Source organism: Harpegnathos saltator, unplaced genomic scaffold, assembly GCF_003227715.2.
Source record: "Harpegnathos saltator strain DR-91 unplaced genomic scaffold, Hsal_v8.6 scaffold45, whole genome shotgun sequence".
Lineage (NCBI taxonomy): Eukaryota > Metazoa > Arthropoda > Insecta > Hymenoptera > Formicidae > Harpegnathos > Harpegnathos saltator.
In genome coordinates, this window is record NW_020230261.1 from 700,308 (window position 1) to 719,938 (window position 19,631).

The window sequence follows — 19,631 nt, forward strand, 5'->3', positions numbered from 1 at the left end:
GTGGGGGCAAAAAAAGTCGATAACTTGATGACTCCAAAAAATTTCAAAACTATCATGTTAACAAAAGTCAGAGCGCTATTGTAACAGCACATCCTTGAGATCAAATAAAAGAGTCCAGTACTCCCCCTCCCGCTTTTTCTTCTGATAAATAATTACCGAGATATCGGTAATAAAACTAAATATTGAAAAAATTACCAAGTTTTCTTTAAATACCTCAAAAAATACCAGGCAAATAAAAAAATGTTTCAAACAAAAGTTGTTCAAATTAATCGGCAAAAAAGGACAGTGTAATAAAAAGTGGGGTCTCCGTGTAAAAAATTCAAGATGACCTTCCCGCATTAGATGACCTTAATGACGCTGTTTAAGGTTATGCTAATATTGCTGTGTGATGCGTCACTTAAAACCCTGCAACTTCTGTATTCAATATTTTTTTCCGATCTTGCACATTTCCGAAGTTATTCAGGAGGTCCAGCCTTTTTTCCCCACCCTGTATAATTCGCTTAAGAAAGATATAAATCGCTTAAGAGAGTCCTCTTCTCCTCCTTCTCACGTTTTCTCCTCGTGCGGCCGCGTGCGGGCGGATACAGGGAGTGGATCGAGGAAAAAACTTCTCGTCTCCCAGGCGATCGTCGGAAACTTCTTACTTACGTGAGTTTCCCCGCGGCTCTTCGCGCGGGGCACGCGGAAGACTTGTCTCGCGCGGCCGCCGACGGGGAGGAGCCGGGTGGCGACTCAACGAGACAGCCGATTCTCATCGTCCTGCCGCTGCAACGATCGAAGCCGGGATTTAGCAGCGTAACGCGAGTGACAAATGACGCGGATTATTGGCGGAAATAACGAGGAATTTATCGGTCACTTGTTTGGGATAATCGCACATGCATTTGTGCATTGTACATGTGTATGTGTGTGTGTGTGTGTGTACTTAATTTAATTATAATAATAATAACAAGAGCCCCTTGATCGACTCATTTCACCTTTTCATGCATGGCGCGATAAATATCACGCGATCACACGAACGTAGCGTCAAGAGGAATTAATTGTAACGGCCGATTCATTAATCCGACATTGCGATTTCGACGGAAACGACCATAGGTGTAGGTGTCGCATGCACGGAACTCGCGCATTCTTAATAACGTTAAGACTCACTCACTCGTCGGATACTCGTTAGCGGTGGGTTCTCTTTTCTCGCTGCTCCCCCGCGGCAGGACCTTGAAGAATCGCGCGAAACTTGCACGTTTGGTCATCGCGTGCACTCACCGTCTGATTTTCGCGTGATCGTAATGTTTCGCGCGGCATGCGCCCTCGAAGAAACGATACCCTCCTCGAAAAGGTGATTTCGAGAGGGGGAAAGAGAAGGAGGAAGAGCAGGATGAGGAAAAAGAGAGAGGAAGTGTGTGTGTGTGTGAGAGAGAGAGAGAGAGAGAGGGAAAGAGAGGGAGGGGAAGAGAGAGAGAGAGAGAGAGAGAGAGAGAGAGAGAGAGAGAAAGAGAGAGAGAGAGAACAGTTGAAGTCGCGAAAGAACACACGTGCGGCCTCGGTGCTTTCGCGCGAAGGCCGTCCGTCATTATTACGTGCCCCGCCGATCGATCCCACACGAATCTTGTCGGTTCTCTTTCTTTTCTTATTTTTCTCTTCTCACAGTTCACGATATAGTCCCGCGGTAATACAAGAAGCTTGTGATTTTCAGACAATTTGTCAAATACGACGTCTCGGTGGAGAAGAGAGAGAGAGAGAGAGGGAGAGAGAGAGAGAAAGAGCGTTCATCAACGACTCGATGATTAATTCTTCGCGTGTTCCCCTTCGTGAGATATTTTCTTGATCATGATGAGAATAAAAGGAGCAATTCTTTTTCTTGTTAGCATACCTTAAGATTATATATTAAATATAGTATATTATATTATATTATGCCTGTGTAAATTATCATTATTATCAATTATTTGTTATTCTTTTCTACTGTTACTCTTTTCATATTATTAATGACGTATTATCGATTCTATTATTGTTGTCGCTTTGTGGTTTTATTTTAAAATATAACAATTACATCGAAGATTATGTTTAGTTGTGTATTATTCGATTGTTGTTATGATGACTGATAATTAGCAGTTCAGCATTATATACATTATATACTATTATATTCGAAAATTACTCCCTTTATTATTAGTAACCTATTATTTTCTATTATTTCCTTTTTCTATTATTAATCGTTTATTAATCAACATTAATTTTATTATTAGTACAATTGTCGTTGTTATTCTATTTAAAAATATAATCATTACATCGTGTGAAACAATTTTTATTAAGTTATATATAATACGTTATTACCGTTATATCTGATTCGTAAAATATCTGAATGCATCCCGCAACAATGTATTCGTATCGACGTCGGTTCGCAGCAGAATCCGCGCGACTCGGCGTCGACTCGACGGTCATTGAGATAAATTAGTATAATACACACCACTAAAGTTGCAGCAATAAAGCATAAATGCTACCTCTACCTCTCTCTCTCTCTCTCTCTCTCTCTCTCTCTCTCTCTCTCTCTCTCTCCCCCTCTCTCTCTCTCTCTCTCTGCCTCGAATCGCGGCTTCCTCGATCGCTGTATTCTTCCGCGGAGCTATTTGCGAAGCTAGCCGCGATCGTTCCGCTTATGAAAAAAACTGCCTGTTGTGTTGCGACGGCGATATACTCGTATTTCTCACTCTCGGTGCTATATATCCCGTCTCTGCCAATCGTCGTCGTACGCTATTAATATTACTATAATTATTATACCCTCCGTTGCATTCGCGCGCAACCCAAATAACTCGACCGCCCACGAGTGACAGGAGCTCGCAAAAATTCCGCCCGAGTAATTTCGCGCAAACCACAAAGCGTACACTTCTGATATTACATAATTAACATCGCTCGCGCGCGCGCGTGTGTGCAAATATTTACCTGGACAATGCATCGCCCCTGCGCAAGATGCACGAGCGAGAATACCGAATATGCAATTTTACACCATACCGAGACAATGACGGATGAGAGTCAAACAAACCGAGATAATGGCGAGATTGCGATGACAAACGTGCGCTTTTTCGTTGCATCCTTAGCTACAAAATCCCGCACACATTTTTTATGATGAGAGCAACCGCCGATATCTGAGCACGAATTTTCTAGGAATTTGCGTTCTTTGCAAAATGATCAATTTAAACAAAAGTTTCAAATTTAAACAAAAATCTCAATGCTTGGACGTTTCTCTAACTATAGACACTTTCACCCTCTTGTCTTTACGAACGAGTTATTCAAATTTCATAGCGGAGTAAAAATATATTCATGTACCTTATACATAAAAACTAAAATAAAAAATTAAAGTATTCACATATTTATTATATATTTATAACGGAATATATTCATATATTCAACCTTTTTGCAGAATAATTAATTGTTGAATTTGTCGATAAATTGAAACACGAATTCTCTATTACTTTTGAGGTCCGCGGTAAAAAATAATGAATTATTCGTAACACAAATTAAATTGTTTGGAAACATAATAATAAATGAGAACATTCTGAAAGAGAAATGTAGTATGAAATATAAATTTACTTTGTTGACTCGATTATAAATTCATTATGCAAAATACACATGTAGGCAGTCAGTTCAGAGAGAGAAAGAGAGAGAGAGAGAGAGAGAGAGAGAGAGAGAAGAGAGAGAGAGAGAGAGAAGAGAGAGAGAGAAAGAAGAGAGAGAGGGAAGAGAGAGAGAGAGAGAGAGAGAGAGAGAGAGAGAGAGAGAGAGAGAGAAACAGTAGTTCTAATTATTAAAATGCTTGCTACGGAGATTAAAATATTCAGTTAATTTATTTTTCTGTGTGAAGATAATTTGGTCCTTCATTTACATGTTGCATTTGTGCAAAAAATATTCTTTGTGACTATAGTTTTATGTAGCATTCTCATGATGCTCTTAATCGTCAAGAGATTAGAACATATTTCTCTCTCTTACGTCCTCTCTTACGCCTTAATCTTTAAAAATTCTCGAATCAACGTATGCAACCAATCCTTATATCTCGATTCTTCGAGTAATCCATATAGCCGCTTAGATAAAATATTAAGAATAATTACTCAGATAAGCGACTGTGTGAAATCTCGCTTTCCGGAGCCTTCAAATTACTCAGAACCGCAAGTACTTAACCCTCTTGGTCTTTTCGCACACGCGATCGTGTCCAGGGCGACCCGACACGACGTACACGAGAGACTCAGGTGTACCATGCGAGGGTGCCGAGAAACGCGGCGCCACGTGAGGATCAATTTTTCAGCCGTTATCCAGAACTTTGATCTCCGACATATTTTCTCAACTCTAATTCTTACCTCCGGACGTCTACGGGAGATCGAAAATCGAACTAAGTATGCGACGGGGAAGAGCTTCCACATACAATATGGATGGTGAAAGGAGTAGAGAAACAGAGAAAAGAGAGCAAGAGGAGAGTATATATGTAAGAAAGAGAGAGAGAGAGAGAGAGAGAGAGAGAGAGAGAGAGAGAGAGAGAGAGAGAGAGGAGAAAGGCCGAGGAGCGGAGAAAAGAGAGCCAGGCGGCAAAGAGGGAGAGAGAGAGAGAGAGAGAGAGAGAGAGAGGAGAGAGAGAGAGAGAGAGAGAGAGAGAGAGAGAGAGAGAGAAACAGCGAACGAAGAGAGAGAGAGGAGAGAGAGAGAGAGAGAGAGAGAGAGAGAGAGAGAGAGAGAGAGAGAGAGAGAGAGAGAGAGAGAGAGAGAGAGAGAGAGAGAGAGAGAGAGAGACAGAGGGAGACAGAGGGAGGGTTAGACGGGGAGGGAAACGCGGCGCCGTGGCCACGACGTCGCGACGCTCAGTCTACCGGCGTCGTCCGAACATGTACGACCTGTCAAGGCAGCACTCGCCGCTCGAGATCGTCGTCGACGACGACGACGACGGCGACGACGAAGAGGAGGAGGAGGACGAAGACGACGACGACGGCGGTCTCGCCGCGACCTTGCCCGCGATCGGCCCGCGAGAGAGATCGACCCGACGTCGACGCGTTACCGTAACCGGTGTGCCGTAAAGGCTCGATCGTCCCGTTACCGTGGTTGGAGTGTGTGCGTGCGTGCGTATGTGTACAATTCACTCTCTGTTCCTCCGAGCAGTCGTCGAACGACGAGCACCGAAATCGGCCACTCGATCGGGGGAGCTTCGATGACAGCGAGCGAAAATCGCGAGTGCGGGATCGTAGATGCGCCCAGAATTAAGGGTGTGAGGGTCCCGTCGTGAGACTGACTGAGAGAGAGAGAGAGAGAGAGAGAGAGAGAGAGAGAGAGAGAGAGAGAGAGAGAGAGACGAGTTTCCCCGCGCCCTCGACCGGACGTGGCGGTGTGGCGCGGCGGACGGGACGAAGAAACGCCGGGTCGCGCCGGCCGGACTTGTTTTTCCTTCCTCAACCCCCCGCGGCTCGTATCGACTCGCAGGGTGCATCGTCGGCCCGTCGCGGACGAACTTCGCGCGACAGGCTGGCGGGAAGCGTCGCCGCGCACGGGGAGGCGGACGCCTGCGCCCCGACGCCGGCCTTGGATGCGGTTACGGGCGTCTAGACGCTAAGACGGCCTTTTCATTTCGTTGAGACTGATAGATGCGACACGGCGGGACAAACAACGTCACACCTTTGTACGTCTCCTGTCTGTCTGTTTGTCTGTGTCGGTCGGTCTGGGTCGGTCGGTTGCTTGCCCGGCTGGCCTGTGGGCGCGTGTGTTTGTGTGCGAGTGGTTGATGCGCGTCGGGGTGTCGCTGCTAATTCTGCGAATCACCCTCCGCGGTGTCCTCGTTCTCGCGTCCTCGGGGTGGATAATGCGCGTCGGAAGGACGGAAGCTGGCGACGAGCGCCAACTGGCTCGCACGCTCGCGCTCGTGCGAGGACCGCTCGTCCTCGGAATAATTCAACCCTCCGGAGATCAACCTTGACGGGGGTGTGTGTCGCGCACGCTGTGTGTACATCGGGGTCGCGTTCGCGGGCTGGATAATATTAACGGGAATTACGTCTTATGCGATTACGTCGAAGTTTAACGCAAGTTTAAAGCAATAGTTGCGCGAAGATGGCGAGACGATTTCCAGCGGAGGCGGCGGCGGCGGGGGGGGGAGGTGGGTTAATCTCGAGACGCGTCGGTTACTGCCGAACTCTCGCCGCTTATGCGGCAACTTACGCAATAACAATCGTGATGATCGAGCACGAGCGAACGAGAGAAACGTGCTGTCGATGGGAGCACGTCGGGACGAAAGGAGGATTCAGCACCGAGCACGCGTCTCCGCAACGACGATAGTCACAAACTTACACGGCTACGCCATTATGATTATGCGAGAGCTTAACTCACGCTATTACGCGGGAGCGTTGAAAGGGGGATGGATTAACCTTGCGGAGAAGGCGGTGCGTTACTAGCCACCCCCTCAGGTGCGTCCCCGGGCTGATAGTCGAAACTCGCATAATAATACCGGTATAATTTATGAAGGGTTCAAGCTGAGGGTTTAAACCCCTTCCTCTCCCCTTCTGCCTCCTCCTCTCATCTCATCCCATCGGATGTATGGAGAAAATATTGTAGCAAAAATTACAACACACAAGTCTTGTCTCATCTTGGGTCATACTTACAGAAAGATGTTTGAATATTGATATTATTTATCTGTTTAAAAATCTTAGACAATTTTTACATTTCTTTACTATACCGATATGGTAATTATTTGAATTATTTGTTTGTTTATTTTTATAGTAATTCGTGCCGCGCAATATTAATACAGTCCAGTTTTACAAAAATATTGCGAAGAGAAATATAATTTTAACATGACATTTACAATATCTTTTTTGCGTGTACGCATGGAAAATTTTACAAAAATGAAAAATTGCTATAGAATTTCGTAACTGACCAAAAATATTAACATTCTGCTTCAATGCTTATTATACCCTTTCCTTCCACACGCGCTATTTATACTTTAAAAAGCGGGGTCTGTTATTGAAAATTTACCGCGTGTGTCCCTTCCTTGATAAGATAAACTCTACCAACAAATTACGCCTAGAAAAAATACTACAAAACGTGGTAAAATTGGAAAGACCAGACATCGAGGTAAATTTAATTCCCTCGGCGGCTAAACAGGGGCGAAGGTGGGGAAGAAAGGTAAAGAATAGTAGTTATATTCTTGCACCTCGACGTGACGTCCGCGGCTGACAGAAACACTCGAAACACCCGTGGTAGTCTACGATAGTCCGCATCACGACGAAAATTCCCACACGGTGTGAAAATTTTATCTCGCGCTATCGCACGAGTATCGGGACAAGATTAACTCCCTTTTGCTGGCCGGAACTGGAGAGTGCGTTACGGCTTCAGCGCGCGTTTCGACACGTCCCCGAAATTTCCCCCCGACGACATAAACGAGTGAAACTTTTATTTCCCCTGTTTTAAACTTTTGCACGCCGGATGGACCTCCGCATGTGCGCGGTTCTACGTAAACTTCAAAATTAAAATTTAAAATGCGTCATCCGGCGATAGAGAGAAATCTGATGCTTCATTCATTCCCTTTTCATGAAAAAAAAATATAAAGCCCGCGTCAAGAAAGGGCTCTCCGATAAATGTCGGTCAAGCTGAAGGGTGAAAGAGAATTGTTCGTTTCACCGGACTGCGTGGAAAAAAAAAAAAAGGAGACGTTGAAAAGCTATGGTTCAACAGTCGAAAGTTGTAAAAGCGATCGGGATGAAGTGCTCCCACTCGCGCGGATTATTTTTCTCTTTTTTCTGCAATGAATATTCGGCAAGCCCGAAGAGACAAACGTGCGAGACGGATTGTAAAAAGCCCGAAACACGTGGGAGCTCCGCTAGTGAAAAATTATGAAGCCAAAAGTGGAAAAAGGAAAAAGCAGTACCAGAGGCGAAATTTAATTCCTTTCCTTTCACCGCTACCGGTCCTTTCATCTTCGTTTCACGAACGGAATAGACAAAATCCCCGATCGCGCGCCGGATGCGAAGCGCTTCTCGCATTTCTCGTTGCCGACAGCAGGTGGCGAAGTCTTTCAACGGGCTGACAGCCGCGCGCTGCGTCGCGATCGCCGTCGACGGCGGCTATTTAAGTCCGCGAAGTTAGCAGCCCCGAGTGCAAACTTACGCGGTACTCGCGCGACATTCGTCCACGTTAATCCATTAACGATCTCCTTCCGTCCACCTCGCGAAAAATGTTATAATCAAGTGGGAAAAAGGAAACTACGCAAATATTACTGCAGAATTGCTTGCGCTGTGCTCGCACAAATAACTGCGGCTTTAATTTAACCTTCGACTCGGGTGGACGATCGATTGCGGTACGCAATTTGAAGAATACACACTCGGAGGTGTTCATAGCGCAATGGCCTGTTTCCTTTCTTTCTTCATAGTTTGCAGCGTGCGTAAGAAAAAGAAGAGAATCGCTCGATCGACAATGGCGGACGATAGAAAACGATACCGATACATAAATCGAGGAATCCGCGCTCTTAGGGGTGCTTATAACGACATTCGCACAATTTTTTGATCCGGTTATAATTTTTCTCGCCGGATTGACAGAAGAAATGACCTCCGAGCAGACGCGGGCGAACGAATGCCGCGGGAATTTCGCAAAAACTCGCATTTGGAAGCACTAACTTCACGGACACGGCTATTTTCTCGCGAGCGATCCGCCGGTCATGCGAGGACGCCTCGGTGACTTCGAAGTTAACCTTTCAGTTAACGGCCGATTGGCAAACCGATTGATATCGACGGAGCGCTTCGCCGGACCCGGGATCGGATTCGGAGACAAACATCTGTGTCCGGTCTCTCTCTCTCGTGGATTTCGCAGTCTCGCGCACTCGGCCGGACGCCGTCTCTGACGATTCCGCGCTTTTCACCCGTCAATTTGGCCGCGTGTCTGACGGGGATTAAAATGCGAAAAGCGCGTCGTCCAACTCGATTTTCTGCGCGCCGAGCGCATGTCACACGCCGGCCCGCGCGCGTTTCCCCCTCGACGGGGATGCGATTTGTCACCCCGGCTCGCTTTTCGGACGACTTTTCGGAGATGACTTTACAGTCGCGCAGCGGAGAGCGTTTGCCGGTGAACTGCCACGAAATTGCAATCAAATGTCCGCGCGACGTCAGAAATTGCGGTTCGATCCGCGACAGTTGAAAATCTCCTGCGTAGGAGTTTGATACCTTTTTGGCAAGAACCGTTTGTACTTTTGTTTCTATCAAATACAATGATATTTATCTGTGTTTACGCCGAGATCGAATCGAAGTGGAAAAGTTTGATGTCGCATGACGTTCATAAAATTCAATTCACTTTTTGATCGAATTAGAATTGGGTCGAGATAAATTATTTGTCAATAACGCCGCCATTATCTATAGTTTGTCGTTCTGTCTGCATTCGTTTGACCGAATGTAGAAAATGATATAGAAAATAATTGTCCTACCTCCCTACATTAATTATTTTCATTATTTATACCGGAAAAAAGTATTTACAAAGTAAAAAAATTTATTTTTGAAGTACTTATACATTATATATACTAATGTACACATTTCTACAGCGGGAAAACATTTGCGTCGAATGAGGAAATATGCATTCTCTTGAATGCGTGGCTTTCATAAGAAAAGCGCTGAGATTTACTCTACCTAAAAGTAAAGGAATGTAGATTTAAGTAAATACGTTATTAATACTCACTCATTGAATAGATTTTTTTAATTATAATCTGCACTTTTTATTGGCTCACCTTCGCTATTCGATTGCACACAGAGCCTTCCACGTTATTTTGACTCGCTTTTCTTTCGTTCATCACGAAAAGGAAGAGAGTTGAAGACGAACGCTCGCTGTCGCACACGTCGACGCGAAAATTATACGTGCAGTCGATTAGTTCTATCTCTATGAATATTGCAATATGTAAATCCAACCCTCTCTTGAACTTGCTCTACTGTCTCTACACGAAGCACCTCCCCCTAACCTTCTGCTTCTCACGTCCGTTTAACCTTCATTCACGCTTCCACTCACCCAGACCAAACATCCTCGAAAGTCGCGGGCAAGTAGGTCTTATTAACGTTTAATAACGAAGTATCTCACAAGTTTTGGCCGTGACGGCCTCGATGACAGGAACCCCAGCGGTGACAGGACCCCCAATTTGCATATAAACCGAGGAAAATCTGGGAAACTCGAAAGGTCGCGTTATCTCATAGAGTGAACACCTTTCCAACGTCGCGACGAATCAGGATGGGTCATTCAGGGTGAAATTGCGACAACTGCCCGAAATTTTCTCATTATTATTATTTTATTATCCTTATTACTATCGCCATATGACGTTATCGTTATTGTTGTCATTATTACTGATTTATTATTTCGGCTTATCAAGAATTCCGCGTGCAGCTTTCCGTGACAGCCGCTTCACCAGGACCCAAAGAAAGAATCGAAATGTTCGCTCATTTTCGTGCGCAAGCGCTCGACAATCTTCCGTTTGAACTTCGAGCAATTTTTCAACACAGAACAGCAGTTTTTTAATCTCACAGTCGGCCGGTCAGACGGGAATCTCGCCGGCGATTCGAGATTAACCGGAGGCATCCGGTGTTCTTCTGACGCGAACGGGAAGAAAAGTATGCGCTTCGCTGTAAAGCAGCGGTCGCGGCTCGAGCGAAGCGGAAATTCCTTCCTTCTCCGTATAGTCGCGCGCCTAAATTCTTGTCGGAGACGAGTTTTACGGCGGCAGAAGCTCAGCAGCTTTATAAGCTTACATAATGAAAGTGATACGACAAGAAGCGTATTTCCAGAATCCCCTCGAGACAGATCAGCGTCTGTTTGTACGCCTACTTTGCATAAGCCGTCGTCTTTGTCGTCGTCCTTCGAAATTTCAGCCGTTCCTGAGACACGAGCCCAAAGCGGCGGTCGTGCCTTCGCGTACGCGTCCTTATTGAAATTTCGAAAGAGAAAGGGAGACGGCAGTGCCGCAATTCGATCATCCTCTATTGGTAGAAACGGGATGCTAACACGCGCCCATGATCGCGAAATTAACGCGGGGACCGCTCGATCGTAACTTGCCGCGAGATTGACTCACGTCGATCTTGCGGTATTCTCCTTTCTTTCCTCGAGAAAGTGTCTCGAACACAGAACTGTCCGACATCGGGTCGAAAAATATTAAATGGACAAGCCCGAAATTAGAGGGTAACTCTTCATAATATATTCATTTCGAGAGAGAAGAATAAATTCCGAAATTATTTATGGGAAGTAATTAATTATTTATGAAAATCGAATAATCCTCTGGAATACCGCGGAAGGGAAGTAAATTATACAAATATTTCTCGTAAATTGAATATTGAGAAATTAATTATATAATTTAGAGGTTTATGTTATAAAGGAGTTTCTCTCTCCCTCGAATTTACGATCTTCACTTCGCCGAGAAAGCATCTCCCAGCAGCTTGGGGACAATTCCGTCTTACTAAAAATATCGAGGGAGGTCGTGATTTATGGCAGCTTCTCAATTTTCAACAGAACATACACCTCCATAGCTAAGCCTCGAGTTAAAGTTCTGCTAGAGTAAAATCCATTTAAAACTGATCAACGTAGATCGCCTCATTGTTCTTTTTTTTTTACTCGCCCGAGAGAATAATAATTTGCAAGAAAGAACCCGCTCTTTCTCAATGCCGCTTGCCGGAAACCAACGTTGAGCATTAATCAACTGAAACTCTGGTTGACCGAAATAACCAAAATTAACACCGAGTGAATTAAATCGCACGACAACGCACACCGATTAATAATTAATTCCGTCAATCGATTAAATTATTCGCAGTTACATACACGACGATTGTGTGATCAATTTGGACTATTGACTTGCCGATTATTCTAATCAACCAAGATTTTAATCGATTAGCGTCCAACTGCCGGAAGCCATTGACGTCTTGAAAACCTCAACTCTAAGATGCTCAGAGAACCTCTCGATAAGATGAAAGATCGCGCATTCGGCGACACCCGGTACATCACACAACGTATGTAGCAATTATCGCCCTCCGAGTCGCCTCCACGCAACGTATATTAATTTCAATAGAAATCCTCTCGCTCGTTAATTTAGGACGACGGTTTGGCGCTTCGCGATGTAAAGAAGCCTCGTGGCACGCGAGCGTTTAATAACGTCACTTATTAGACAATTAGCGTCGGCTTTACGAGGTGGCGAAACTCGCGCTATTTCTCTCTCGCTCGCTCGTACGCAAGTCGAAAAGACGACGACGAGTGCGCGGTAGAATTCGCGATATTTTAAAGAGAAACAAGTGACTACGGCGGAAGGGATGAAGAAGAAGACGCCGGGGGTGCCGCGGTAAACGTAAACTGAGCAAAGAGGAAAAGGTGATCACGCTCGAGCGCGTCGTGACGTTAACGCGGTCGGGGCTCGCGACATTCCCGAGTCGAAGATTAAGTCGAGCTAGGGAAAAAAAGGAGAATGAAAAGAGAAGAGAGCGAGAGGAAACCAAAACGAGACAGAACGAAAAGAAACGAGAAAAAAGGAGAGAAAAAGAATGTCAGGGAGAATCGATCGTTCGGGCGGCGCGCCCGCACCGAGAGTGACGGGGTAGGAGAGAGAGCCGAAGCCGAACCGCAGGAGAGAAGTTCCGAAAGTGCTCGCGAATAAAATTCCCCGACGAGCGATAATCGAGTGTACGCGGCGGCGGCAGTCGGGGGCGCGAGAGAGAGGGAGCAGGGTGGAGAAAAAAGATTACACGCGTGATGCGGGCCGAAAGTTACGTTATAACGTTAAGCTGCGTCACTGTTGAAGTTACATCGCCTCCCTCTCGCCCCCCCTCTCTGTTCGTTTCTCTTTTCGACGCTCTCGCTCATGAGAGGACGAAAACGAGCGCTAACACGATTCTTCCCCCCCCCCTCTTTTCCACTTCGCTCCCTCCGCGCCTTCGGCGCGCGTCGCCGCGCGGTAATGACTTTTGTTCCGGATCGAGTTCGCCCCGTGGCCCTCCAACTTGAGGGGCAAAACTCGATTATTTATCCGCCGCCAGAGACTAATTGTCGAGACGAAAAATCGCGGCGACGTCGCTATCGACGTCGCCGGCGTTCCCGGCTAACTTTTATCGCCGCGAACTTCTGGCGAGATTCTAGCGGCGCGGCGCGGCGGAACGCGGAATTATCAGCGCCGCGGCGATAATTCGATTAATACGAGCTGAACCACTCGCGGGGGAGGGGCGAAGGGCGATCGAAGGGCAGAAGAGGGAAGAGAAGAGGAGCGGGCAAGGGAGGGAATAGAATTGCCGTTTCCTCGCGGCGACTTTTTCACGCTCTCTCGTCGCTCTTTCGTACGACGTCAAATTATTCCGCCCGATAACGCGCGCGAGCCTCGCCCACACCGTGCCGGGAGAACTTTCCGGATTTCGCGCTTGGTATTCGCCGAAACGGAGAAACGAGAGATAACGCGAGAGACGCGGCGGACTCGCATGCACGCACGCATGCATGCATATGTGCGCGAAGATTCCCGTCCGTCGCGTCGTCAAGTCGCAACGAGACGCGTCAGCCAGACCAACGACGCTATAATAAGCACACATCAGCCGCGCTTCGACGATGAATGAAATGCGCTCAAGTGCGCTGCTCTATTTCGCTAGCCGCACACCGACGCGCGCGTGCACGTGCACGCCCCCGAGATCTCGGCCGTGTCCTCCTTGCTCGGTAAGCTCGGAGAAGCTTGGCCAGCCGCTGCTCGCGGCTTTCCTTCGCGTGTCGCAGAGGAAATTAGGAAATTAGGAAATTAGGAATGCGGTGATGCGATCATATGACGATGAAAACGATGAACGAATGGCTCCGTTTCGTAACGGTTTCTAACGGCAAAATTACGAGACATAGGCGAGAAAATAGCCAGAAAAATGTATTAATAGAATAAACAAATCATTTTATTAAAATAATTATTAATGAGACGGAATAAATTATTATAGAAAAATTAATTAATTAGATAAATAAAGAGAGATAAATAGATAAAGGAAAGAGAGAAGAGTTTCTACAGATTTTATAATTAATCTCTCTCTCTCTCTCTCTCTCCCTCTCTCTAATATCGATGCAATTTACTTTTTGGGTTTCCAAAAATAAAGCGAGAGGACGTGTATATCTTCTTTATTGCACCAAGTGCAGTTTCGTCCTCACAAGAGCGAGTTATTGGCAATCGCGACGATTACGACATACGATACGAACTCGCGAAATTGCAGTAATTACCTGGACTTGCCCGAGTACCTTCTCGCCGCAGTTACGCTCAATTTGTTGTCCCGATACGACCAAGTTTCTCGCGAAGAGATCCGATACGTCCACCCGATACGTCATCGACGCGCCGTCGTCCCCGCCAACTTCGCCACGAATGTTAATGAAAACTGTCAACAATTGCTGGAACCGACGGCCGCGAAATTCGCCAGGATTTGACAGAAAGTTAATCAGCCGCGGATCATTAACTTCGCTACTGCGACTTCCTCCCCCGCGGTGGGGTTATTGTCGCGTCTTCAGAAATTACGGGCCGTGATTGACTTTCTCTCTAGCGCTGCCTCGCGCTGCCCTTCTTTCTAAGGAACTCTCCCTTTCCTTCTCTCTCTTTCTCTCTTTAAAGTTCCGCCAAAATAATACCACAATACAACAGCACGCGATTACTATTGCCATATTTATCATTTTTATTTACGATTCATCAGGATTCCTTATAATTATAACCTTATAATTATACCGTTATATTATTGGCACGTGTTACGGTTACAATTCATTAAAATGATACTGATCGTATATTAATATAATTATCCTATTATATCGATGTAAAACTGCAATAATATAATGAATTATAATTATAATTAACATACGATTGGTGCTTCAATGTCCGGATAATAAAAACGGCCCAAAGAGTGGTCCGCTGCTGGTACTTCCCGTCCGAGCAGGCACAGGATGAAACGCTCTCTTTTCGCGCATCGTTTTCGCGCTGTCATGTAAATTGCACGACGCGCGTCACCTGTCTGGCCGTGATCCACAGCGCATCGTTCATCGGAAGGAACATCGGTGTCTAAAGATACCTCGCGGATAAGACGGCCTCGCGCTCTCAGGAACTCCCTGCTACGCGCGGCTACGCTACCCCCTCCCCTCCCCTCCCCTCCTCAACCCTCTCCATACTTCGCTCTCGATCCGATAGTGATAATCGCTTTTGGACGAATCCCCGAGGCAGGCATCGATACGAGAGCGGAGGATACGCGAGGAGGGCGAGATTAATGGAAACTGTTAGAGCGCGGACGGCAAACGCATCGCGACAGAGTCGCGCATATTCGTCGTGCGGCGAGCCGCAAATCGTCGCTGTCCAATCTCATGAACAAGGAGAGAGAGAGAGAGAGAGAGAGAGAGAGAGAGAGAGAGAGAGGAGGGCGGGGAAGAGGGGAAGAACTCCGGACCCGGAAGTCTCGAAACTAAATTATACGCGGCGGTCGTGAATATGAAACGCGACGGCGGTTCCAAGAAAGCGACCGGGAGAAATCGCCGACGCGTTTCGTCGTTCACGTCGTAATGATCGCCGCCGTTAATAATACCACACGGCCGCAGTCGGGCGCATTCATGCACTCGCGGATGCACTCGCGCGCTCGCGCAAATAATAATGCGTCCGCATGCGTAACACGGTCGATGCGATTGTCATTACCGGCGCGCGCTCCGTTCCCGCTGGTGGCCGCCAGGAAAAAGCCGCCATTATCCGCATCCACGCGAGGATTTATTGCCTCGTTTCTTCCCTTCCCAATATTATTACGACGGATCAACCGACATTCCCAAGTCATTTTCGGACGCGTGAAAAAGTGCGACCCCCTCGCGCCCCGCCGCCGGTGAGAAATATATATTTCTTCCGAAATTGTTCGCTCGCACGCTCGTTGCAAATTCAGCCGGAAATTGCTACAACGCGGTCAGAATTAATTTGTCGAAGGCGCAGCGACTATTTATCGCGACGAAAATTAAACGTGGGTTGTCCCGAGCGAATTTGTCGAAGGTAAAAGTAATTACGAAAATTAACTTCGATTCAATTAATTTTTCCCATATTTCTTGATATTATATTTTTGATATTTGTATCTCTGTTTGTTATTATAGAATTATATTATTATATATTATTCATTTCCCGTATTTATATTTTTACTTACTATCTGTGTACTTTGATTTTTATTGTATCTTCATTCATCCTAAAGTCGTCTAATTTTATCCTTAATATAAATTATTTTATCGTATTAATTCATTTAATAAAGTTCCTAAATTTGATAAAGTATCTAGAAATGCGGGAGCGATTGTTAATATTGAATATTTATTGAAGTCTTTGTGTTCGAAATGCGCAATTTCCTTTTGCATTTACGAAGATTGCGCGATTTTTAAAGGGGAAGGCGCGGGAAGTGTAAGAAATTGTCTCGATATCGATTAATGTGTAGATTAAAATAAATCGCTTCCAAGCAACTTATGCAACTCAGGGGCCACTTAATAACGGAAATTCTAACCGCGAGAACGCGCGTTCCCTTGCTTTCGCAAATGAGTTCCCGCCGCCGCCGGGATTGTTCGAGGGTTTTGCATGGAGGAGGCGCGGGCGAAAGTTTCCCGTCGCGAACTCTCCCGAGGATTTCTAAAACGTTGCTAAATAAAAGCCATGAAATTTCGCCGGGATTCCCCACTGGTAATAACTCGACGCCGAAACAATTCCGCAACGTCGCTCGCGCGCGGGAAATTACATGCGAGTTGTGCAAAAAATGGAGAGCGGAATGTCGAAAAACAAAATAAATCGGTTAGGAGCTTGTAATACTTTGCTGGGTCGCCGCACGATCCATTCGAAAGACGAGACATTTTACAGACACGAAACTAAACGGTTATTTAAAAGATGACAGACAATGATGGGTAATAACGGCAGATTCTTTGATTAATATCGTTATTATTAATTTAGCGAACGTTCATCAATAGGAAAAGATCCTTTAAATCCTACTATATGAAAAAATGTAGCTTGACGATAAAAATGGATGTCGGAAAGGTAAATGGAGAAATACGAAGATAAATGCGACAGAAACATATAAATAAGGGAAAAAGTATGTGAATGATCGAGATTATCTCCGTGTGAATCGAGATAGAGACAAATCGAGATTGCACAAATGAGAAAATAACTTTTCAGAAACATTGACACGCGTGCAGATTTGTTCCATTTTCTTCCCCCTTACGAATATCGTCAGTGAAATATCAAGGGCATCGATGCTGTAAATAAATACAGTTACCACAGAATGGAATAAAATCTCGTCGCGTGATCGACAGGTATTCAAAATGACGAATCTTTTCTCCTTCTAATAAATTCCAATAAACAATTGCTCAACCTCTTAAAAAAATACCGACACACACTCGCACATCTAGATACGCTCAGTGCTCTCTTTTTTAAAATTCGAGTTAATCAAGAAACGCGGAGACTGGCGCTTTAACCGACGGAGAAAAAAACGGCTGAAGATCCCCCATCAGCCATCGCAAGCCGCTGGCACAAAAATTGCCGAGAAATTAGGACACTCGGAGGTAAATGCGACTCGGAGAGAGACCGGCTCGCTCTTCCGCGAGGCACGTACGTTCCCGGCCTGCTCTTACGAGTACTAAATTCCTCAATCCTCCCGCGATCCGCCCCGAATACGTTACTTATTGTCCCGCGAATCGCACGGAGCGAGAGAAAGAGACTCGAGTTCGAGCCCGAAGACACGACCCCAATGTATTATCACATGTAGCATCACATGACGAAAATGGACTTTTTGGTTCTCCATTTTTCAAACTGATTTCTGACGAAATAGTTGCACTTAGGAAGATCTGCGAAGATCTTTCCTTAGCGGGCTCATAGATCCGGGAATGTTTGTTGACAAACATAAAATCGTTCAGAGCGCCCTCGTTCTTACTGATTACATAGAAATGTGGAGCGCGCGAAATTTGAAACGAACTTTCCGAACAACCTAATACAACACTTTCGGAAGTAAAGTCGACCCGGTGAAGCTCGTCGTCGAGCCGGTGGAGGAGAGAGCCGGCAAGCTCGACGATGAACGTTCGCGCTGGCGCGTTATCGACGCAAGCTCCCGAAGCGACGGCCGATTCATTGCGGTAACGACACAGTGGCGTACGACCGCGAACAGAGACCACGAAGAGCCCACGTCGAAGAGACCTCGTCCGCAGGAAGAGGGAGAGTCCGCAGAAGAGTCGCGCTGCGATGAAACCGAGCCGCGTCCGGCGAGCGCGCCGCGGACGGAGCCGCACGGCGACCACCTGACGCGAGGCCTCGCTGCCACGGGAACGCGAGTCCGTGATGGAAACCGGCGACGAGCCGGCGGTCGCGGAGCACGAGGCGAACCGGTCCGCGACGAGGCTCGGCGAGGTCGCGAGCGACTACGAACTCCTCGTCGTCGTCGAGCCGCGGAACGTCGCGCTCACGGCGCTCAAGGGCGCCGTGATGGTCGGCATCATCGTGACGGCGCTGTTGGGCAACGCGCTGGTGATCGCGAGCGTACGTCGCCACCGGAAGCTGCGGGTGCCGACGAACCGCTACGTGGTGAGCCTAGCGGCGGCCGACTTCCTCGTGGCGGTGTGCGCGATGACGTTCAACGCGTCGGTCGAGCTGTCGGGCGGCCGTTGGCTGCTCGGCCCGGTCATGTGCGACGTGTGGAACTCGATGGACGTGTACTTCTCCACCGCGTCGATCTTGCACCTCTGCTGCATCAGCGTCGATCGCTACTACGCGATCGTCCGGCCGCTCGAGTACCCGGCCATCATGCGCACCGTCACCGTCAGCGCGATGTTGGCCAGCGCCTGGTGCTTGCCCGCGCTCATCAGCTTCATACCCATCTTCATGGGCTGGTACACCACACAGCGGCAGCTCGACTTCCTCAAGGAGCACCCGCAGGTAGAGGAGACGACTCCGTCGCGTGCGCGGGAGGATTCGTCGGGCGGGACGAAGTTGACGTTCTCGGAAGCGGCCGCGCGTCGTTCGGCTTTCTTTCTATTTCTTTCTTTCCCTATTATTATTTTTCACAGATTTTCCCTTACTCTCGCCGTATATTGTTACTGTCATTTTCCATTATTTTCATTATTTTTCATATCGCTGCGATTATTTCTTATCTCAGGGGGAATTGGAAAATTTGCATACGGGATGTCGCAAGGTTAGCGTGAGGTCAAAGTTTTCCGAAATCGTCGTAGAAATGTCATCTCACGTGGTTTCCGATGAGCTGACGTCGCGACGTCCTGTGTGAAGATCTTCTCAGGTAAGACATAATTCCGATTCCGACATGATCGAATTTGCCCTGAGAAGAAGTTATTGTGTTGTGAAATCAATTGAGAATCGCACTATTGCCTTGGAACATGGCCCTACTTATAGAATTAAAAACGAAAATATTCGCACCTTTTGTCGTAAATAAAATCGATACATTCTATAATCTGATAAAATAAAAAATAAATGTCATACATGTTGGTCATGATATTATTTAACTATCAGACATTTAATAAGACCAATGAGAGGAAAGATACTAGATTCTTTGATTGAAAAAGTAAACAGACGTAATTCAAAGTACACGTCGTTCTTCGATAACGACTCCATATTGTTTGATCGCTACAATAAAAATAAGGTAAACATTTTCTCTTGCTTCGATATAACATATTTCTATTTCACA

At 46.5% G+C, this 19,631-nt stretch overlaps 1 protein-coding gene across 6 annotated transcripts in view; it reads left to right on the forward strand.

The window, feature by feature from the left end:
- LOC105190298 (octopamine receptor beta-3R) overlaps nucleotides 1-19,631 on the forward strand; it is a 160,080-nt gene that overhangs the window by 89,499 nt on the left and 50,950 nt on the right. For 2 of the 6 annotated variants that reach the window (XM_025301820.1, XM_025301819.1), the window contains exons 1-2: nucleotides 4,777-5,940; nucleotides 17,885-18,868. The exons of 3 other annotated variants lie outside the window; for them this stretch is intronic. In XM_025301820.1, the coding sequence (XP_025157605.1) occupies nucleotides 18,275-18,868 (594 nt within the window). In that variant the 5' untranslated portion in view covers nucleotides 4,777-5,940; nucleotides 17,885-18,274. Of the gene's footprint in view, nucleotides 1-4,776; nucleotides 5,941-17,884; nucleotides 18,869-19,631 lie in introns of those variants that run through there. One more of the 6 variants, XM_011153000.3, reaches the window with a different exon arrangement.